The sequence below is a fragment of the Pongo pygmaeus genome, chromosome 12, assembly GCF_028885625.2.
Source record: "Pongo pygmaeus isolate AG05252 chromosome 12, NHGRI_mPonPyg2-v2.0_pri, whole genome shotgun sequence".
Taxonomy (NCBI): domain Eukaryota; kingdom Metazoa; phylum Chordata; class Mammalia; order Primates; family Hominidae; genus Pongo; species Pongo pygmaeus.
The window spans coordinates 54,344,319-54,362,252 of NC_072385.2; the positions used below are offsets into that span (position 1 = coordinate 54,344,319).

The 17,934-nt window shown below is 43.1% G+C and overlaps 1 protein-coding gene and 1 pseudogene across 1 annotated transcript; one reads left to right on the top strand and one right to left on the bottom strand.

Moving 5' to 3' along the window:
- Positions 1 to 1,942: 1,942 nt before the first annotated feature.
- Positions 1,943 to 4,443, bottom strand: LOC129030567 (lithostathine-1-alpha-like; annotated as a pseudogene).
- A 9,888-nt stretch (positions 4,444 to 14,331) lies between these two features.
- Positions 14,332 to 17,297, top strand: REG1B (regenerating family member 1 beta). Its single transcript, XM_054475930.1, has 6 exons — positions 14,332 to 14,366; positions 14,668 to 14,777; positions 15,394 to 15,512; positions 15,820 to 15,957; positions 16,718 to 16,829; positions 17,038 to 17,297. The coding sequence occupies exons 2-6, from the start codon at positions 14,714 to 14,716 to the stop codon at positions 17,103 to 17,105; spliced, it is 501 nt and encodes a 166-aa protein (XP_054331905.1). The 5' UTR covers positions 14,332 to 14,366; positions 14,668 to 14,713; the 3' UTR covers positions 17,106 to 17,297.
- Positions 17,298 to 17,934: the final 637 nt, after the last annotated feature.

Sequence of the window (17,934 nt, forward strand, 5' to 3'; positions counted from 1 at the left end):
GTGCTGAGTCTCCCGTGAAGTGAGCAATTCTTAGAGGCTCACCCAAGTCCCTTGACTCAGTACTTGGGTATCACTGCTGGTTATTCAGGGCCCAAGGGCTCTTCAGTTAGCAGATGATGAATGCTTTTAGGACTGGGCCCTTCCCTTCAAGGCAGCACGTTGTCTAGAAATGTGTGTGTGTGTCTAGAAATATCTGCCAGGAGCCAGGGCTTGGAGCTAGGGCTTGGAACAGGGACCTCATGACTCTTTCCAGTTTTCTATCCTACTGTGGCTGAGCTGGTATCCAAGATTCAAGACAAAGTCTTCCCCACTCTTCAGTCTCCTCTCCTCAAGTAGAAAGAAGGGGTCTGTTTTGAAGCCACAAGCTTTGCAGCCAGGTGTTAGGGGGAGAGGTGATGCCAGCACTCCCTTAGCCACCACAGCTGCCACCACAGCTGGTGATTCTTTAGATCTCATTCTCCACCCCCCACCAGTGTCCGCTGGGCCCAGTTCAGCACTAGGACTTGCCTAAGAGTTGCAGTCCTTGTGACCCAGACTGCCTTTCAAGTTTATTTAGAGCACAGAGCACTTTGGCCTGTGGTGGTGAGGTGTGCAGAAATTCAAGTTCCAACCACTGGGATTGGAAATTCCCCTCTGACTGGGGCTGCTTTAAATCCTCCATGTGTGGGTAGATTTCAGCTGAGTATGAACCAAAAATAAAAGTCTAAGCCCTCCAACCATCTGAATGGACTCCTCCTCTTGGAAAGGGCATTCCAAGGCTAACCTGAGGGGACTGGTTCAGGCCATGATAGTGGGTAGGGTTCAGACATGCTTTGTTATACCCTATCCCTTTTGGAATTACTGATAGAATAGATTCTTTAAGTTTGATGTGAAACATTGACAATCTATTCTCTCTGAAGCCTGATGCCTGGAGGCTTCATTTTCATGATAAAACTTTGTTTTCCACAACCTCTTTTCACCATAATCCAGACATTACTTTCTATTGATTCCAGGTCTTTAGATAATAACTTAACTCTTTCAACCAATTTCCAATCAGAAAAATTGTAAATCTACTTATGACCTGGAAGCACTATCCCCATCACCCCTAGCTCCCAGTTGTCCTACCTTTCCAGACCGAACCAATGTTTGTACACCTTACATGTATTTCACTGATGTCTCATGTCTCCCTAATATGTGTAAATTAAGCTCTACTCCAACCACCTTGGGCACATGTTCTCAGGATCTCCTGAGGGCTGTGTCACAGGCCATTGGTCACTCATATCTCTTCAAATATTCTAAAGAGTTTGACTCTTTTCATCGACATGATTTTGGTCTGGTTTTCCTTTAGGCTCTCATAGGACAGTCCTGAGTTCAATGCCTCACAACCTCTAGCTATTCTACCGCCAATGAAGTCCTCTCTCTATACCTGACAATTCTTCTTTAATTATCACTTCAGTCATGAAATCAACCTGCATATTTGAGAATAGATGTACTTTCATTTTACAAAATATTCCAGCCATCTCCAGATCAACAATCCAATTATTTATTTAACACAAACTAGGTCCATAGTAACATGTAGGATATGGCTGAAATCTTTATCTTCTTGTCATAAGAAAGGCCATGACATGTTCGTAAGTGCAACAGGCATGATATGTGAATGAGCCTTTAAAAAGTAGCCAGGAAAAAGCAAGCTCTGAAATGTTACAATCACTCCAACCCCAACCATTCAGACATAGGCTGTGGAATGAACAAATGCAGGAGACAGACAGCACAATGAGGAAAACATGTTTATTTTTATTATTTCAGGCTCCAGAGACTGGGGGGTGGGTAAGGTACTGAAGGTTATCGATGCAAATTCAGCAGAGAAGACAGGGTTTGAACTGAGTTGGAGATGTGGTCTAGTTTAATTTTTGACTCTATAGTAATTGCAGGATCACTTCTATACGTCCATTTTCCAGTGCCTCTAGTGTTTGAACTTGCAGACAAAGGAAAACTTTTCTTCACAAGACACATCCTTCCATCCCTTGAATCCTACAACACAATGAGAAGAGTCAGAATGAGGGGTTTGAAAGGAGTGGGGCCCCTCTCTTGATCTAGGAGTCAGGACAAGAAACAAGAAAAAGCACTTCACCATTTCCTGGATGAGGATTTACCACATCTCTTCCCCATTTCCTATGTTCATCCCCAGAGCTAAGCAGGAGGGAATGGTAAACAAGTGGATGGATTCTCTGCCTTTTACCTGAGCTTGAAGTCAGGCTCACACAGTAGCCAGGATTGACACTGCTTGGGGATCCAATGACCCAGGATTTGTAGGAGACCAGAGACCCACTGCTCCAGTGCCAATGGCGATTCTAGATGGAGAAAGGCCAGAAGAGGGAAAGAGGTGACTTGGAAAGAGAAACACCTGGCCTGTGTGTACACTCAGTAACAGGCCAAACATAAGGCAAGAATAAAACTTATTGTTCCCATGAATAGAACATTTTTTCCTCTGCTTTTGCCTTAAGACTCTCCTTTCCTGGAATGTCCAATTCTATCCCACTCTCACACAAAATGACAAATGTTCTGAAGTTGATACAAAAAAAAAAAAAGCTCATTATAGAACATGGTTTCTTATTTTCTCTCCTGAGACCCAGGACCCTCATATTCACCATTACTGGTGGTTGCTCACTAGTTGTTGGTGTATTGTTTAGTATAACACCAGGCTCCCAAATGCCATCAGTAGATTGTCCTCAACTAGTATATTTTTGCATATAGTCTACAAAGAAATATTGTTCAAGAAAGACAATAATAAAGTGGGTAAGAGGTGGTATATAAAGATGCTTTCCTAGAAGTAGATATGAGTTTATGCATTAATGAATGCCCAGGACACTCAGGATATCCAGTTTCCACTCATCTCTCCTACTGCCTACACTGAATCTCACTACCTCATACATCATAGGATCTATGAAGTCCCTTTTATTAAAAATAAGAAAGGATAAAAGCCGGTTCTAGAGTTCCCAAACCTTAGACTTCTCTCTTTCTTCTCAAAATTGATAATCAAGAGATAAAAGAGGCTGCAGACTGACCTTTTTGGGGTCATAGAGGCCAATCCAGATATTGCCGTCATCAGTGCTAGTTTCCTTAATCAGTGAGGCCACAAAGGCACCCTCAGCCTGGGTGAGCACAGACACCAGGTTGCCTGAATTCATGTTCTGGCAGTAGAGCTGTTGGAGAAGCAAATGGAGCACTCATTGGAGGAGGAAAGTGTGGGGGATATACTGGGCCCTCCCAGAGGATGTGTCAGGAAAAGGACAGCACAGAAATGTCCCTGATGATGCTGTCACTGACCACCAGCATCTCTGTGCTGAATGATGGGATAAAGTAGATTGGAAAGTTTTAGGCTGATGATTGGATAGGGAGGGGATTAGTCTCATCTCATATCAGCCACTGAACACACTGGAGAGTGGCAGCTTCCCCTCCCTTCATGAGCCTCCCTTCCCACACTTCTCTCCTCACTCACATCTGCATCAACCCAGGTCTCAAGGTCTTCATTAAAGTAGTAGCAGTAGGAGCCATAGGCATTGGTGCCTTCTGGGCAGCTGAAAACGGGCCTTGGGCAAGTCTGTCTGGACCTCTTGGCCTGGAAAAGAAAGAACAATTAAGAAAGACCCTCAGAGCAGGGCAAAGGCTGGATGGTGAGGTAGGAGCTTCTGAGGTTCCTTTATAGGAACAGAGATGTAGTAGGTCGTGGATGATTAGTCACTTCCGCCCTCCCGCACCCTACCTCTTCTCTCTCAAGATGTCTTTGCTCAAGACAAGAGCACACAATGAATAGGCTCATGAAATGTGTCCCATTGTTCCTTTTACTTATGGGGCTCAGGGATTTTCTGCCTCGGACTCAGACTTCTGCCTTTCTCAAGCCTGTCCAGTTTCTCTACACACAAAGCTCCCCTCAGTTCCCCATTCCGCTAATGACTGTCTACATACAGACATCCCCAAGACCCCCATCATAAATAGCATTAATATAATAAACCAATGCCAACTGCAGTGGTCACTGATAAGGGGTCATGCTAAGTTCCATCTCTAACTCTCTAATGAGGTGAGGATTTTTTTTTTCTTTTTTTTTTTTTTTTTTTTTTTTGAGATGGAGTCTCGCTCTGTTGCCCAGGCTGGAGTGCAGTGGTGTGATCTCGGCTCACTGCAAGCTCTGCCTCCCAGGTTCAGGCCATTCTCCTGCCTCAGCCTCCCGAGTAGCTGGGACTTTGAATGGGATGAAATCAGCAATAAAGGCCACTGAACAACACAAAACAACCCCTGATGTTGACTCTGCTTTTTCTCATGTGAACCCATATGCATACGCATGAGGATGGAGTGAAGGCTTCAGGGCTGGGGCTGTGGGAGGTGTGGGGAAAGAATCTCACCTTGGCTCAGAGACAGAAACATCAGGCAGGAGATCAGCATGAAGTATGAGCTGGTCTGAGCCATGCTGAGCAGCAGTGAATCTCTTGCTTAAGGAGCAAATCAGCAATCTCAATAGAACACAGAGAAGAGGGTTTGAGCAGTGAAGAGCAGAGCATGATTAACTTCCTTATAGCTTCCTCTCTCTGGATTCCTAATGGCAGCAAGGCCATCTGAGATACCCACACCCTCAACATTTCCCTATACATGTTGGAGATTATGCAAATCCTGTAACCCAGAAACAGATTTGTCTCCTGCTTAGGCTTTATTACTGCTGAGACCTTTTGGTTAGCAAATTATCCCAAATCTTACCCAAGATGAAAGAGGAAGAACCCACGTTAGAGTTGCCATCCTCCTGTAATGTCCACTTACCCGTTTGCTGGGTCTGAAGTGGCTTGTTGGGCCAGGCACTGGTTGGAGGTTTATTACAAGGTCTGAGAACAGAGCTGCATAAATTAAGCAAGAGGCAGGGCAAGGAATGAGGATCAGAGGATCTACTTTGGGCACCGAGACAGAGAGATTTTGGCATCAGAACTAGCTTCTTCGTGGCACACACTGGGAATGATTACAAATAACATCAACTTACCACAAACAGATTGGCAAACTCTCCAAGTGCAAGTCAGGCTTTGCCCTTCCTCAGCAGCAACCAGGTGTTCAGTTCCTATGGCCTTTAGCAGTTCTAGAAAGAGGAAAGGAGTAGATTTCCTTGTCCTCTCTGTAAATATGGAGTCCTTTCTTTGACATTAAGCATAGGTAGGGGTAGGGGAAGAGTTGGCTGAGTCCACATGAGTAAGCACAATTTGCTGGTTGCTTGGGTTGTTCCTCTATTTCTTTTCTTTTCTTTTTTTTTGAGATAGAATCTCACTCTGTCACCCAGGCTGGAGGGCAGTGGTGCAATCTCAGCTCACTGCAACCCCTGCCTCCTGGGTTCAAGCGATTCTCCTGCCTCAGCCTCTCAGGTAGCTGGGATTACAGGCACGCACCACCATGTCCAACTAATTTTTTGTATTTTTTGTAGAGACAGGGTTTCCCCAGGCTGGTCTCAAACTCCTGAACTCAAGCAATCTGCCCTACTCAACCTCCCAAAGTGCTGGAATTACAGGCATGAGCCAACGTGCCCTGCCATTCCTCTATTTCTTTTCAAGTTCAGGAACCTCTCGAGACCTACTTCAGATGTCAAGCCTTAGGAGTTACGTACATGTAAACCAATATGTCCAGCCAGGTTTTAGTATAAGTAGCTAGCCTGATATAGACATTCTCCAAGTCTAAACAGGTGGGAACTCTACAGTGAGCTAATGCTTAAGAAAGCTCAAAATAGCTGGATATGAGGTAAGGCTTCATTGAAGACTTTGGTATGAAATTAACAATCTCTTAGAGTGAAGTCACAGATGATGTGATGAGCATTTAGCAGAATCATCTGAGTATTTAGTGGGATTACAGGCGTGAGCCACCATGCCTGGCTGAGACATCCTTTCAAAACTCCACACTACTCTCCCCTTCCACGTTCCCCATAGTACCCAACACATCCTCCCAGACCCCTCTAGTACTTCTAGTTTTCTTCTACTCCTTCAACCTCCCACCCTAAAACACGCAACCTTTCCTTATCCCCCATCCGTAGTTAATCCTGCTGTTTAGGATACTTGCTCACCCTCAGTCGCAGAACACCACACCCCTGTCCACATTACTCTTAAAGAGCCCACCCAGTTCCTATCATAGAAGCAGTATCCCATCCCCCAAGCAGCTCTCATAAGCCTAAAGTCTATCATTTCTTGCCTTCTTGCCAGTCACCTACTCCGCCCAACAAACTCCCCTTTTAACACACCAATTCTACCTGTCAAAAAGCCAGCTGGAACTTATCGCTTAGTCCAGGACCTCAGGCTCACTAACCAAGCTGTACTTCCAGTATGTTCAGTAGTTCCTAATTCATACACTTTACTTTCCACAACTCCCTCCAATACCACCCATTTTTCTGTTCTAAACCTAAAGAATGCTTTTTTTCACAATTCCTTCACACCCTAATTCCCAAAACCTCTTTGCCTTTATGTGGGAAAACCCCAACACCCACATTTCATGTCCACTCACCTGGTGCGTACTACCTCGAGGTTTCAGAGACAGCCCCCACCTTTTTAGACAGGCCCTTGCTTGCGACCTCTGTACCTTATCCCTAAAACCATCCACTCTCCTTCAATGTGTTAATGATCTGCTCCTGCATAGCACCTCTCAAAGAGACTGCAACACCCATACTATCTCTCTCTTTTAAACTTGGCAGAATGGGGACATTAAGTCTCCCCTAAAAAAGCACAAATATGCACCCCTTCAGTCATCTATCTAGGCCTAGCTCTTACCCTATGTACCCAAGGGCTCACAACCAACCGCATATCCCTCCTCCAGTCCCTCCCACCTCTGCAAACTAAGCAAGAAATTCTCTCTTTTCTAGGGACAAGCAGGATATTTTAGACTCTGGGTTCTCTCCTTGGCTCTACTTGCCAAACTGTTATATCAAGCTGCTAAAGGCCCTCTCCATGAGCCTTTAAAACCTGCACAGCCTATTACTCAACCTTTCCATCTACTCTAAAAGGCTCTCATCTCAGCCCCTGTCCTCACTCTCCCAGACCTCACCAAATCTTTCTCCCTCTATACTGACAAACAGCGTGAAGTTACACTGGGTGTTCTAACCCAGTCTAAGGGACCTAGCCTCCAGGTTGTTGCCTATTTCTCTAAACAGCTTGAAGCCACAGTTCTCAGATGGCCTTCCTGCCTCTAAGCATTGATGGCAGCTGCTGCCGTCACCCTTAAAAGCCTAAAACTATCTGTCCATGCCAACCTAACAGTTTATTCAACCCATAACATCCAAGACATGCTAGCTTATCACAGTGTACTAAGTCTCATCTCTGCCCCACGGCTCCTCCAACTGATGCTCTATTCATAGAAATCCCCCAGATCACCATGCTAACAAGCTCTGATCTAAACCCAGCCACGCTTTTACCTGAAGCTACAACCACCCAAGACTGTACACACTTCTGTTTGAACACTATTCAAACCTTTGTTATACCCTTTCCAAACCTAACAGACCAACCTCTTCCAGATGCCTCCTTTACTTGGTTTGTAGATGGGAGCTCCTTCCTATAGGATGCCGGCGTGCTGGCTATGCTATAGTGTCACCCCCCACACACACTGTTGAAGCCAATCCACTCCTCCTAGGCACCACCTCCCAAAAAGCTGAACTCATCACCCTCACTTGAGCTCTCACTCTAGCAACCAGACAACAGATCAACATATATTCAAATTCTCATTATGCGTTCCACATAGTACACTCACACTTGTCCATCTGGAAAGAACAGGGTTTCCTAACTGCAAAAAACATCGCTGTCGTAAATGATGCCCCCATCAGCAAGCTCCTTCAAGCTGCCAGACTCCCACAGAAAGTTGCCATCATTCATTGCAGGGGCCACCAAACCCCAGACAATCCTATATCAGTGGGAAATGCTTTAGCAGATCAGGTAGCCAAACAAGTAGCCCTACAACCTGTGCAAGGCCGGTTTCTGTCCCTGTCCTTGTTCTCTCCTCTTTACTCCTCAGAAGAAAAGGAGGACTTCTGAGCCCAAAACCTTCAAAAGCAAGGACCATCGTATGTCAAGGAAGGGTGCTTCTTTCTTCCTCACTCTCAAAGTTTTCCTCACCTCCAAAGCCTCCACAACTCTTTCCATGTTGGTTACAGACCCCTCTTGCAACTTCTCTGCCCTATTCTCACTTGTCCTCACCTTTCCAGCCGTGTTTGAGAAATTACCCAATCCTGCTCTATCTGCCACTCAGTGTCACCCCAGGGCTCCCTCTGGCCACCGCCTTTTCCTACTCACCAAGCCCAGGGCCAGATACCCAGGCAAGATTGGCAAATAGACTTCATTCACATCCCGCCAGATAAACGGCTCCTCTGTCTTCTAGTCTTTGTCTGTACTTTCTCTGGGTAGGTAGAAATGTTCCCAACAACTTCAGAAGGTGCAAATATTCTCACACTAACTCTCATCGTGCATATAATTCCCTGTTTCGGACTCCCAACATCCATCCAGTCTGATAATGGGCTCGCCTTCATCAGCCAAATTACCCAAGGCATCTCTACGTCCTTAGAAATAAAATGGGTTCTCCACACACCCTACAGGCCTCAATCTTCAGGCAAAGTTGAAAAAATTAACTCTGTCCTTAAAGCCCAACTCACCAAGCTGGCTCTAGAAACCCACCAGTCATGGACAAAAAAATTCTCCCTTTAGCCCTCATGAGACTCTGCGCGACACAAAAAGCACCCTCTTTTTATAGTCCCTTTGAAATCATGTGTGGCCGAACATTTGTCTTAGGGCCTCTACCCTTACCAGACTTTGAGCCACTCAGGAATTACCTCCCCTCCTTAATCCAGACACGGTGTTTCATTCGTGAAGCAGCAAATGAGGCCATGCCTCTCCTGTAGACACCTCCTCGTCCTCTCAACATAACTGTGTTGCAAGCACAGATGTGTTTATCTGCCAACCTGACTCCCACCCAAAAGCTACAACAAAAGTGGACAGGCCCCTACACTGTGATACTCAGCACGCCAACAGTAGTGAGAGTCCAAAGACTCCCCCACTGGGTCCATCGTACCAGCATCAAGCTCACCACCAAGACGACTACTTCCTCCAAAACATTAACAGTGGGCAACACCCTCAGAGTCCCTGTATACAATAACCTAAACAAAGAAAAATCATCCTTAAAGGTAGGAGGAAACCAAAGATGGCAAGGGGACAAATGGCCTCCACAATGGATCATCCAATATAACTGTCTGCCACTTCGGCTGAGGATGGTTCCTGAGGTTATCACACTCCTATATATATGCTAAATAGAATAATTAGACTACATGCTGTTCTAGAGATAATCACTAACCAAACCACTTCAGCCCTGGAAATGCTCGTGCAACAACAAAACCAAATGCATGTGTCAATTTATCAAAACAGGCTAGCTAGCACTACACTACTTATTAGCAGAAGAAGGTGGAGTCTGTAGTAAGTTTAATATCTCTAATTGCTGTCTTAACATAGACAATAATGGAAAAGCGGTTCTAGAAATCACTTCAAACATCAGAAAAGTAGCCCATGTACCAGTCCAAAGCTGGAAGGGATGGGACCCAGAAAACCTTCTAGGAGGGTGGTTCTTTAGGAGGATTTAAAATGCTGGTAAGGACAGTAATCTTCATCATTGGGCTCCTCCTATTTCTCCCCTGTGTAATCCCACTGATAATAAAAGCCATTAAACTCTTGTTGAAACTACAGTTAACTGCCAGACAATCCAGATGATGCTCCTGCTACAATGACACTATGGATACTAACCCGTCTCTTAAGAATATGCCAAAAATTAAATTTTTCTTTTTCCAAGGTGCCCACGCCACCTCTATGTCACGCCTGAAGTAGTTATTGAGAAAGTCATCCCTTTTCCCTTTTCTATAACCAAATAGACAGGAATGTAAGATTCTCCCCAGGGCCTGAAAGCTTAAGGAGATGAATAACTCCTCCCTTCTCAGGCCCAGTCCCAAGGCGCAAGGCTATTTGCACCAGCAGCGTGCACCAGCAAGATAGCAGAAGCAGGAAGAGAGCCAGCTGGAAGACACGTACCCCTGAAGATCCAGAAAGAGGCCATCTGAGTACAACGTAGCAGTTATGTCAGACTAGGACACTTCTTGTTTACAGGAGACTATAAAACCTTTGCCCCTTCCTCACTTGGGGCTGAAGCCATTTTAGGCCTCAGCCTGCCTGCACCCAGGTGCTCATTAAAACAGCATGTTGCTACACACCATCTCCTGTTGTCTGTTGGCACGCTCTCGGGGTTTGAACCGATACAAAAACCTTACAACGAGGACTCTAAAGAACAATTCCCACTTCCTTAAAAACACGTACACACAGACACACACACAGAGGATTGTGATGATAGCGTGTGTAAAGGACAAATTAACTTGTAGGGTAAGGACTGGGTGCTTAGTATCTTAAATGTATTTTTTTTAAGTTCTTCTTGTGGGGCCTCTGGCCACAGCCATGATCAATGGGTGGTTCTATATTGAAATTAGTCAGGCCTCAGAGAGCTAGATTGGTTGAATGTGGAAATAAATAAATAGAAGGAAACTAGCAGGTTTCATTGAGCTAAGAAAATGAACCTGAAGCAAAACTTCTTGACTTTGAATCTAGCTTCAATATAGAGCAACTGTTTGATCTTGGGGAAGTTACTTAGCTCTGCTCTTACCTTCGGTTTCTTCATATGTGATATATGGTTCCTAGTAGTAACCATATTACAAAGTTGTCATGTGGATTAAGTGGGTGCCTATTTGTCAAGCATTTAGAATAATGCCTGGCATAGAGAGCACGTGATGAAAGTTTGTGTTAAATAAACTGAAGCTTTCCTGTGAAGCGAAAGAGGCTAATTTATAAGAAAGTTTCTTTACATCTGCACAATACAGCGGACGATGGAAAATTCTTGGTGCATTTGGTACTCCTTCAGCTCCTTTCCTTTCCAGTCTAAATTTTGCAGACAGGCTGTTATTCACATGCCTGCCAAAAGTTTTAAACAAAAGAGAGATTCCGTCTCCATAATAAGTCTAAAATCTGTTAAAAGATGGAAAACAGGGAACAGTGGATAGAAGATGGCCAATAGCACTAAAAATAAGCCATAGTCTTGAAACCCTCTAAGCTTTATTGAGGCGTATCAAGAAATTGCCCCCATTTGGGGATATACTAACACTAGATGTCAGTTTACCCCTTTCCACCTATGTGAAGACTAACAGAAGAAATAGATAGGAAAGGCCTAAAATCAACTTCTTAGAACTTTGTAAAACTAGTTCAGAGGACAGGACCTTCAGAATCCTGAGGACAAGGAGATAAATCTTAAAGGATTGGGAAATACGGCTTCCTTGACAAAGGCATCACTTTGGAACCAAAGTGGCTGCCAGTAAGTGTCCTCAATTTTACTACCTGGCCTGTGGAATTTGATCAGTCACATATGTGAGCAATAACGGTTAGTTATCTAAACGGGCATACAGCTATTGGGGCAATAAATATTTTATGAGAGTTATGTCAATTGTTATTCGTTTTAAAATGCTTTCATATCGCGCTAGCCACAATGTGTTTTATTATGTATTTGAAAGTATTAGATCTTTTGTACCTGAAAAGTCATTGTCTATTTGAAGTCTTCTTGATGTAAAGAAAAACTCTCATTTAAAAAATTACCACAAATAATTTTTTTGTGTTAATTTTTAAAAATTGGCCCAACACAGTGGCTCCTGCCTATAATCCCAGCACTTTGGGAGGCTCAGGCAGGCAGGTGGCTTGAGCCCAGGAGTTTGAGACCAGCCTGGGCAACATAGTAAAACACTGTCTCTACTGAAAATACAAAAATTAGCCTGGCATGGAGGTGTGCGCCTATACTCCCAGCTACTCAGGAGGCTGAAGTGGGAGAACAGTTGAGCCCAGGGGCTCAAGACTGATGTGAGCCTTGTTTGAGCCACTGCACTCTAGCCTGTGTGACAAAGAGAGACCCTGTCTCAAAAATAATGATAATAATAATAATAATAATTGCTTGTTTGATTTTGGCAAGATAAACTTATGGTAACAAGCATACTAGATTTCTCTCTTCTTCATCCCTTTCTAACTCTGAATAACACGATTGAAATTCTTACAGAAAAAAAACCTCACATCTTTCTCTGGTTATAAGCTTTAAAGAAAACATAATTATTTTTAGAAAATGCTGAAATAAATTGGAGTAGTTTGACAAACACTTTTGAACCTGTTAGACTAAACAATATTAACCTCTGTCATCTATGTTTAAAATGATTATTATAAAGAAGCAAAATTATATATTTTCCAGGAAAACAGTAATGTAGACAGTAAAAAGATTCCTGTTCAAAGTTTCCCTTCTTGTTAAAGAATAAATCATAAGTGTTAGAAATAATAGTTTATTTTAAAGACGAACTTCCTTCAAGCCCCCTTGCTTTATGCTAATAACTCTTTCTTAAGCCCTATCTTATATAGTTGTTAAACAGTCACAGGCACGTAGTACATTCCATGTCCTTGTGCCTTAACCAAGATATTTGTGTTGGACGTGCTCATAGGTATGTCCCAGTTCACAGCCTGTGACCCTTCCTTATTTGGAAATATTATTATTTTTGTACCTATTTTTAAAAGTTTTAAATTATTAGCCAATCAGGTTTTAATTTAGATTGTGAGGTCTGGCTCCAGCCAATGGAGACAGGACACAGCAATAGGGACCTCATGCGTAAGGAATAAATATGCTGGTGTCTCTTCATTCTGTGTATGCCATTGCCATTTTTCCATCTGTGAGGGTCATCCTTTCTGCAGAAAGTAAAATGCCTCGCTGAGAGAACTTTTTGTCTGAATGCTGATTTTTCCTTGCAGAACTGAGGAACAAACATTTTGCATTTCTAACGAGTACGAAAATTTTTTGTATAGTGTTTTATTATGGATTTATTTTACTTTAAACTACATGTGAATAGATAAAGAAAAAATATAAATAGCCTTTTTAAAGCATGTATAAATATTATTAGTTTTTAAATTTTTGCAACTTTTAAAATTCATTTTAAGTTTATATATGCTTTTGAAATGCACTCATGTTTATATAAATATATTTCATTTATTTAATTTAACTCCTGTTAGTATTTCAAAATATATTATTTTGTCATTTATCCCAATTGATATAGCCATCTCTATTTCTGTGAACATTTTTGTTAGTTTTTCAACTGAATTTTAAATTCCAGATTTGCTCTTGTTCCCTGATTCTGAATGGGTATTTAGTGGGAATTTCAGTAAGCTTTTAATTTCACATCACTATCTGTAACTTCACAACAACAGATAATTGACTTCAAACAAACAACTTCATATTCCATTACTTTGAGCTTACTTAGGCATCAGCTCCCTGCAGTTCCCACCTGCTTGGACTTTGAGAACATCTGTATCATGCTAGCTACTTATGCTCAAACCTTGCTGGAAATGCTGGTTTAAATTTATGTAACTACTAAACCTTGTGATATGGTGTGGCTCTGTGTCCCCACCCAAATCTCATCTCAAATTGTAATCCTCATAATCCCCATGTGTGGATGGAGGAACCTACTGGGAGGTGATTGGATCACGGGAGTAGTTTCCCCCATGCGGTTCTTGTGATAGTGAGCGCATTCTCACAAGATCTGATGGTTTTATAAAGGGCTCTTCCCTCTTCACTCTCTCTTGCTCACCTGCCACCATGTAAGACATGCTTTGCTTCCCCTTCGTCTCCATGATTGTAAGTTTCCTGAGGCCTCCCCATCTTCAGGAAAGTCTGTGAGTCAATTAAACTATGAGTCAATTAAACCTCTTTCCTTTTTAAGTTACCCAGTCTCTGGTAGTATCTTTACAGCAGTATGAAAATGGACTAACACACCTTGCCTTCTGAAGTAGGTCTTGAGAGGTTCCTGAACCTGAAAGGGAATGGAGAAATGACTTAATGCCACCAGCTAATTGGGCTTAATCCTTTGGACTCAGTTGACTCTTCCCCTACCCCTACCCATGCCTAAACCAAAGAAAGGATCATCCCATATTTACATAGCACAAAGAAATCTACTCTTCTGCTCTTTCTAGGACTGCTAAAGGCCATGGGAACTGGACACCTGGATGCTGCAGAGGAAGGGCAAAGCTCGACATCAACTTGGACAGTTTGCCAACCTGTTTCTGGTAAGTTGATGTCATTTGTGACCACTCCTAATGTATGCCAGGAATAAGCTATTCCTGATGCCAGAATCTCTTACTGTCAGTGCCCTCTGTAGGCCTTCTGATCCTTACTCCTTGCTCCACCCATTGTTTATATCATGTGGTTCTCCCTCAGACCCTGATATAAAGCTCCTACTCTGTCTGACCTGACAAGCCACCTCAAGTGGACAAGGCACTTACCAACAGGTAAAGGGGCATTACAGGAGAAGACCATGTCTAACATGGGATTTTCTCTTTTCATTTTGAGGTAGATGCAGGGTGATTTTCTAAATAAAAGATCCCAGTAGTAATGAAGCTTAAGCAAGACCAAAGCTGATTTTGGGTAATTTGGCCTCTGTTATCCCCAAAACCAAAAGAGAAATATCTGGGAGTGTAGCTATCTCAGTGGACCTTCCTGCTCACAGAAATTCAGAGAGGAGAGGATGTTAGAAATATAACAGGTGCTCTGCTCTCTTCTTCAAACTCTCTTCCCTGTGTTCTCCTACAGAGATTGCTGATTTGCACCTGAAACAAGAGATTCACTGCTGCTAAGCATGGCTCAGACCAACTCATTCTTCATGCTGATCTCCTCCCTGATGTTCCTGTCTCTGAGCCAAGGTGAGATTTTCCCCCACACTTCCCACAACCCCAACTCTGAAGTCTTCCCTCCATCCTCATGCATAAGGTTCACTTGAAAAAAAGCAGAGTCAACATCAGGGTTGTTTTATGTTGTTCAGTGATCATTATGGCTGATTTTATCCCATTCAAAAACACCCTCACCTCATTCATGGGTTTGAGACAGAATTTAATAGGACCACTTATAGGTGACCATTGTGGTTGAGTTTATCTGATTGAATGTATATGCGATGGCAGTTTTGGGGATGTTTTTATGTAGTCATTGATAGGATGGAGAGCTAAGGCAAACGTGTGCAGGGAAACCAAGAGAAACTTGAGAAAGGAGGAAGCCTGGGTCTTTAAAGGCAGAAGCCTGAGCCTCAGAAATAAAGGAGAATGAGGACAGATTTATTTAGCCTATTCATTGTGACCTCTTGTCTTGAGCAGAGGAAACTAGAGAGAAAAGAGATAGGACGCAGGAGGGCAGAAGTGAGCAGTCGCCCCAGTATTCATTGTATCATTATGTTCTTATAAAGGACACCGAGAAGCCCCTAATTCACCTTCTAGCCTTTTCCTTGCCCTGAGATTCTTTCTTAATTATCTCCTTTTTTTCCCCCAGGCCAGGAGTCCCAGACAGAGCTGCCTAATCCCCGAATCAGCTGCCCAGAAGGCACCAATGCCTATCACTCCTACTGCTACTACTTTAATGAAGACCCTGAGACCTGGGTTGATGCAGATGTGAGTGAGGAGAGCAGCAGGGGAAGGGAGGCTTATGAAGGTAGAGGCAGCTGCTAATTTGCAGTGTGTTCTGTGGCTGCAATGAGATAAGATTGATCCCTTTCCTATTCCACCACTGGTCCAAAACTTCCCAATCTACTTTATCTTATCATTTGACACGTTCCTAGCACAGAGATGCTGGTGGTCAATGACAGCATCATCAGGGACATTTCTGTGCTGCTCTTTTTCTGTTACATCCTCTGGAAGGTCTCAGTATATCCGTCACATCTTCCTCCTCCACTGAGTGCTCCATTTTCTTCTCCAACAGCTCTACTGCCAGAACATGAATTCAGGCAACCTGGTGTCTGTGCTCACCCAGGCGGAGGGTGCCTTCGTGGCCTCACTGATTAAGGAGAGTAGCACTGATGACAGCAATGTCTGGATTGGCCTCCATGACCCCAAAAAGGTCAGTCTGCAGCCTCCTCTATCTCCTTATAAACATTTTTGAGAGGTAAGAGGGACGTTTAAGGTCTGGCACCTCGAACGCCAACTTTTATCTTTTTGTTTGTTTAAATAAAAGCAACGTCTTTATAGATCTTATAATGTATGAGTTGTGAAGTTCAGTGTAGGTAGTTAGAGACATGAGCTGAAGGCTGAATTTTCTGGGCTCCTGGGAATTCATGCACACACTCATTGTGTCTACTTCTAGAAATGCATCTTTATGTACAACTTCTTCCCTATTTTGCTATTGTCTGTCTTGGAAGAGGTCCCTCTGTAGACTATATAGAAAATGAGCAGTGGAGGAGAATCTACTGCTAGCATTTGTTATACATTTTATACAAGTGTATAAAACTGTACAGTATATTATTCAGTTTAACACTGTAAATAGTATATCAACAACTACTCTACAGCCAATGTTATGCTGGATGTGAGAGTTCTGAGCTTCAGGAAAAAAAATCAGGAACCACTCTCTGTAATGGGCTTTTATGGGTCTCTGTATCAAACTCTGAACACTTATTATTTGCTGGAAGAGGAGGAGGAATTTGGATATTCCAGAGAAGGAGAAGCTTAGAGCAAAAGCAGAGGAAATGAGATGATATTCATGGTGACAACAATGTTTATTCTTTCCACTATATCTTGGCGTGTTTCTGAGTGTGCACACAGACCTGGTTATTCTATTGATTTTTGAGTGACCATGGCCCCTGTTCTGGCCCTTCTCCATCTAGAACCGCCGCTGGCACTGGAGCAGTGGATCCCTGGTCTCCTACAAGTCCTGGGACACTGGAGCCCCGAGCAGTGCTAATGCTGGCTACTGTGCAAGCCTGACTTCATGCTCAGGTGAGAGGCAGACAATCTATCCACCTGTTGCCATTTCCCTCCCACTTATCTCTGGGGATGAACATGGGGACTGGGACAGAGGAAAGGTGAGCTCCTTATCTGCAAAATAAAGAAGTATTTCCTCTTGTTTTTTGTTCTGAGTCCTAGGTCGAGAAGGGGCTACCCTCCTTCTGATCCTCTCTGTCTGACACTTCTCATTGTACTATAGGATTCAAGAAATGGAAGGACGAATCTTGTGAGAAGAAGTTCTCCTTTGTTTGCAAGTTCAAAAACTAGAGGCAGCTGAAAAATGGATGTCTAGAACTGGTCCTGCAATTACTATGAAGTCAAAATTAATCTAGACTATTTCTTCAACTCAGTTCAGACCATCTCCTCCCTAATGAGTTTGCATCGCTGATCTTCAGTGCCTTCACCTGTCCCAGTCTCTAGAGCCCTGAAAAATAAAAACAAACATATTTTTCTCCATTGTTCTGTCTTCTGCATTTGCTCTTTCTACAGCCCATGCTTGGGTGGTTGGAGTGGGAATGATTGTTACACTCCAGAGCTTGCCATGGCCCATCCACTTGTTAAAACCCCACTCACATTTTATGTATGTCAGGCTTATGAACATGTGGTGGCCTTGTTTATGACAAGATAAAAAGATTAAGATTTCATCCACGACACCTGTTAGCATGAACCTAGTGTAGTTACACAAATAATTAAATTGTTGATCCAGTGTGACTGGAGTATTTGATATTCCAGAAGAATTCGCATAGTTGGGGTCCGAGGAGAACACATCTGTTCTCGGTTATGCAATTTGAAGTCATGACTGAAGTGATAACTTAAGGAGAATTGTCAGGTCTACAGTCCTGAGTGCATTAGTGGTACATTTTTGGAGGCCAGCCTGCAAAGTTTGTTAAATGCTACTCCTTGGATGAATGAATAAGTGAATGATCAATTATGTAAATTAAATATACAGGCATACTTAATTGTCTCTTTAAATATCCCAACTCTCAATAAAGTCAAATTCTGAAATATTACTCTTAGGACTTTCACAAATTAATTGTGCGGGGACACAATTCAGCCCATAACATCAATCATATCAATAATAGAGTTAAATGTGATT

Coding starts and splice junctions, on each gene's coding strand:
- REG1B (XM_054475930.1), top strand. CDS start 14,714: ATGGCTCAGACCAACTCATTCTTCATGCTGATCTCCTCCCTGATGTTC. Junction 14,778..15,393: donor GTTCCTGTCTCTGAGCCAAG/GTGAGATTTTCC, acceptor TTTTTCCCCCAG/GCCAGGAGTCCCAGACAGAG. Junction 15,513..15,819: donor AGACCTGGGTTGATGCAGAT/GTGAGTGAGGAG, acceptor CTTCTCCAACAG/CTCTACTGCCAGAACATGAA.